Raw genomic sequence first — 4,964 nt, 5'->3', positions numbered from 1 at the left:
CTGGGATGGGGATGATAATGGAAAAGCAAAGGGAATGGGACAGGGATGGTATGGAGATGGAGATGGGGATGGTAATAGGAAAGCAATGAGGAAGGGACGGGGATGGTACGGAGATAGGGATAGGGATGCTGTGGAGACTGGGATTGAGGTGGAGGTAGCGATGGGGACGGGAGTTGTGACAAGATGGGGACGGGGATAGGGATGTGGATGTGATTTGGGACTGGGATGGGGGCAGCCATAGGGATTGGAATGGGACTGGGACTGCCCACCGAAAGGACCCGCTCTTGTTTGGGTGCCTGCTCTCCTGTGGCGGGCAGAGGCTTAATTTGCTTTATATGGCAGAGGATCAAATGTTCTGCTGTAACCTCTCGCTTCCAGGTACTCGCCCGCCCTGGCCCCTTCCTTCCTCCACAGCCCCTCCCGCGCCCTCCCCCGCAGCGCTGACAGCCCCGCCGGGGCCGGCAGTATAATAGGCCGCTGCCCGCCGTCCCGGGGCGGAGACACGCTCCCCGGTGCCGCGCCCCGTGTGCATGCGGCGGTAACGGCTCCGTCCCGCCGCGCTGCTCGGGGCGGTTCCGGGCCACTCGCGCTGGGGGGGGCCGTGCCAGGCCCGGCCCGGCAGGGCAGGGTGAGGGGCAGCGGAGCGATGGGCAGAGCCCCTGCTGGTAGCCCCGCGGCCCGGCTGCCAGCAGCGCCGGCCGGGGGGCTGCGCTAGGGCGGCCCGGTGGCCCCGGCGGCCGGGAGTATCCCACACACACGCACGGCCCGGCCCGGCCCGGCCCGGGCGGCGGCGAGGATGCAGCACCCTCTGGATCTGGGGGCCGCGCACTACTTCCCGGCCGAAGCCTTCCCCGACCACCGCTCACATCGCTACCGCAGCTTTATGATCGAGGAGATTCTCACCGACCCCCCGGACGCCAAGGGAGCCGCGCCGGCAGGGGAGCTGCTCAAATTCGGGGTGCAGGCTCTGCTCTCCGCCCGCCCCTATCACAACCACCTCGGTAGGTTTCCAGGGTAGGGGGGAGGCGGGGGAGGGGAGGCGAGGGGAGCCTCCGTGTCCTCCGAGCCCCGAAGGCTCCCGCGGCTGGGGAAGGGGTTAGGGGAGGGAGAGGCATTTTCCACCGCTGTACCCGAACGTGTTTGGAATCTGGTCCCCTTGAAGGAAAGCGATTGAATTTGACTTTAAAAAGCCGCTGCCCGGCTTTGCCGGCCGAGCGCATCCCAGACGGCTGCTCTGTGTGCCGCGGAAGGTTCCAGCCCGGGGCCTGGCCAATATTTTGGGCCTAAAATGAAGAAAACTGTTTTCCTGCTCCGACGGTGCCCGCACAAACCGGCCATTGAGTCCCACGGGGTGTCCGCTGTTGTTTTGCCGGTTTTTTTTCTCCCCCGTGGTTTTGGATTAGGTGCGAATCGCTGGTGCCTCCGCGGTGGGCTTGTGTCGGTCCGGCTGCGAGAGGCGACCAGAGGGACACGGATTTAGCTGGAAACTCCACATATGCACACAGAAAACATTCATTTACATAGAGAGATATATGTAGAATATATACACGTTTATTTAAAGCGGGACCCGGCGTGCTCTCTCCAGCCCGATACAGTATTTAAGGACAAACGCAGCGTACTAACGACTTAGTTATATATATATTTTTAAACGCCAGCATTCGATAGATATTTCAAAGGCCAGGATTTAACGTGTGGTGGTGAAAGCTTCCATTTAATATTCCAAAGCACCTTCGCCTGCGGAGACGTCGTGGAAACGAAAGCAATAGGAGGATCTCCATGTCTTGATTTCCTTTTAAAAGACAAAGAGGAAAGACTCAAAGCCCATAGCAAGGCAGCGACGTGTGTTAGAATACCTGGAGATGAGTATTGTCTTCCTGATGGGCAGAGCTGTTCGAAATGGTGGGCCAGCTAGAAAGCTCTTTCGGCCCTCACGGCACAGCTGCCGCCGGGTTCCGCGGAAGCAGGATCGGGCCCTGAGAGGGGATTTCGCTTAGGCCGAGGCGGGTGAACCCACAGACACCGCTCTAAAGGTTTGGGTTTTTTTCGCCCACCGGAGTTGCTCCCGCTGTGTCGGCGGGGTGGTCGGGCAGGCCGAACCGAGAAGAGCACCGAGCACCTCTAGTTTCGGAACGCTGGGTCCAGGCCGGGGCGTCCTCGGGCAGCGGAAAGCGGCGGCGGGGCCGGGCCAGGGAGAACAGAGCCGAGCCCGGCCGGGCAGCGAAGAATCGAAAGCAGCCGGGCTGGGCAGCAGCGCCGGCTCGCCTGGGAGCGGCCCGAGAGGGTCTGCCGCAGCATCCTCGGGGACGGGGTCACTCCCTTTGGAAACTCTCCCTGTCCTATCCCCGGGTCCCTCTTCATAGGAAAGTCGTGGGTCTGCGGTTCACGGAGAGGGATGTAAATTCTTCCCCCGTCCAAGATGTCCTGAAAACTGCTCAGGACGGAAACCGGGACCGTGACTGGGCCTCAGCCGGCTGCAGTGGGCCCGGCGGCTGTTGGGTGGCACTGGAGGAGAACATTTTTGTTCGATTTCAACTATTTCCACTTGCAACCTCCCAAGTCATTCCGTAATTAGCCAGTTGAAGGGTAAAACGTGACCCTATACCGAGGAGGCGGTGGAGCCAGCGGGGGATTCGGGCAGGGTCGGCACCGACGTCCACCCCGGCAGTCCCGCACCCCGCCTGCCCCGCTCCTCCTCGTTGCGTCCTTGTCGAGAAAGGACGAAAACGGGCTCCTTGCAGAGTATGAGCCCCGGGGAAACCGAGGCACCCTGCAGCCACGGGGGTCCCCGCGGGCTACCTGGCGATGACGGCCCTTCTCTTTCGTAGCGGTGCTGAAGGCAGAACCGGCCGCCGTGTTCAAGTTCCCGCTGGCTCCCTTGGGCTGCTCGGGGCTGGGCTCGGCGCTGCTGGCCGCCGGCTCAGGGCTACAGGGAGGCTCCGCCTCGCCCCATCTCCCTCTGGAGCTGCATCTCCGCGGCAAGCTGGAGCCGGGTCCCCCGGAGCCGGGCAGCAAGGCCAAGAAGGGCCGCCGCAGCCGCACCGTCTTCACCGAGCTGCAGCTCATGGGGCTGGAGAAACGCTTCGAGAAGCAGAAATACCTCTCCACGCCCGACAGGTAGGCGATTCTGGGCCCGGCGGGGCAGAGACGGGATGGACAGAACGGGATGATACGGGAGGGGATAGGAAGGTACGGGATGAGAGGTCATTCTTCCAGCAAGAGGGCTCATTTTTCCAGGCGAGATGAAGGCCGTCGGGTCTCACCGCCTCTCTCTTTCACCCGCAGAATAGATCTGGCCGAATCGCTGGGACTAAGCCAGCTCCAGGTGAAAACCTGGTACCAGAACAGGCGCATGAAGTGGAAGAAAATAGTAAGTGCCCGAGTGCGAGCCTTCTGCATGCCGCTGCGCGCCTGTCCTTGCCCTGCCGGCGTATCAAGCGCTGCCCCTTCTGCATGCCGGCCCTGGCCAAAAAATAACAATCATTTTAACCATAAATAAATATATGTCTCCAGTCTTTAAGGCCAGCATAGCTTGAGCCACGGCCGGACCTCCCCAGTCTGAGCCCGCCTGACTTTTTGCACCTCGGCCACGGGCGTGCGGAGGCCGGTGGGCGCGGGTCGGGAGGAGCCGCACCGGCCCCTGCCCGCGGCTTCAGGGGACGGGAGAGAGAGGTTCCTGCCCAGGGTGATGGCAATAGGGTTTTACCCGTGTTCCCCCTTCTCTGTCCCTTCCCCGCCTCGCAGGTGTTACAGGGAGGCGGCCTCGAGTCCCCCACCAAGCCCAAGGGGCGCCCAAAGAAGAACTCCATCCCCAGCAGCGAGCAGCTCTCGGAGCAGGAGAGAGCCCGGGACGCTGAGAAGCCGCCCGAGAGCCTGGGCTCTCCGGCTGAGGTCAGCCAGGAGGAGTGAGGGGGGTGCCCGCCCGGCCCCAGTGCCGCCGGCCCTGGCCGCTCCCCTGGGCGCTGCCCGCCGAGCCCGCTGCCGGCCCGGCACCTCCCCGCCCGGCGGGAGGAGGAAGAGGCACAGCACGGTTAGTGGTTACGGTCGCTCTCGGTCTTCGGTGGACAGGGCGGTTTGGTCGGTCGCGTCCCCATCTCCCCTCACCCCGCCTCGCCGCTCCGCGGAGCGCTGCGCCACGGACTCTCGCGACGGCCCCGGGGGGCCAGGAGGACACTGGATCCCAAGTTCCACATCTACTCCTCTCTGTCTAAAAAAAATCCCTGTGGTGCCCCTAGTTATTCGAAAACTGTATTTTATGATCGGTTTTATTAATGCGAAGATATTTACTTTATTTCAATAAAGTATTTTATGAACTATTGCTCTGAGTCACGTAACACTTTTTCACTTTAAAACAAACTTTTCTTTGTCTTTTTGCTTTTGTTTGTTTGTTTTGTTTTGTTTCTGCCGAGGCAAGAGTCGGAGATTCAAATCCGAATTCACAGGGAGATGGCAGAGACAGAACCAAGCGCGGTGCTGTCCCGGACTCTCCCGGTGTTTGATTCTTCCCCCCCCCCCCCCCTCCCGGTTTTGCCTGCCCGTGACGGGAAGAAGCAAGAGCCGCAGATTTTGCTCGGGTGAATTCGGGTTCTCTCGTATTTTAAAGATGTCTTAATTGCTCTCGGATAAATTAATTAGATTCCCCACCGCAGCATCCTAAGTGATGCTGCATTAAACCACGGCTGGGGCAGTGCGTGGCAGGAGGGCTGACGGCACCCGAACCTCGGCGGCCAGAGCAAGCAGTCTCCAATCCGCCGCACCTCTGAGCCCCCTGCAGCCATCGGCCGTGGCTCCAGGTCCCGCACCGGAGACGGACTGGGGAGGGGAAAGGCCTGGCTCGACCTCGCCGCTCCGTTTCCGCCCGCCACCGGCTGGGACACTTTGGGAACTGCTGCGACGTAGCACGAAACCGTGGCACGAAACCGTGGCACTTTGGTTTTGGTTTGTCTTTTTTTCCCCTTCCCTTTTCC

At 61.3% G+C, this 4,964-nt stretch overlaps 1 protein-coding gene across 1 annotated transcript; it reads left to right on the top strand.

The window, feature by feature from the left end:
• Positions 1-508: 508 nt before the first annotated feature.
• On the top strand, positions 509-4,309 carry BARX1 (BARX homeobox 1). Its single transcript, XM_068162692.1, has 4 exons — positions 509-1,001; positions 2,826-3,114; positions 3,283-3,367; positions 3,742-4,309. Exons 1-4 carry the CDS (start codon positions 797-799, stop codon positions 3,904-3,906), a joined length of 744 nt encoding a protein of 247 aa, XP_068018793.1. The 5' UTR covers positions 509-796; the 3' UTR covers positions 3,907-4,309.
• The last annotated feature ends 655 nt before the right edge of the window (positions 4,310-4,964 follow it).

The sequence above is a fragment of the Melanerpes formicivorus genome, unplaced genomic scaffold, assembly GCF_026170545.1.
Source record: "Melanerpes formicivorus ecotype bairdi unplaced genomic scaffold, bMelFor1.0.p_v2 SCAF_66, whole genome shotgun sequence".
Lineage (NCBI taxonomy): Eukaryota > Metazoa > Chordata > Aves > Piciformes > Picidae > Melanerpes > Melanerpes formicivorus.
Note: the sequence above shows the minus strand (reverse complement) of the source record. Positions and strands in the feature narration are given on the sequence as shown.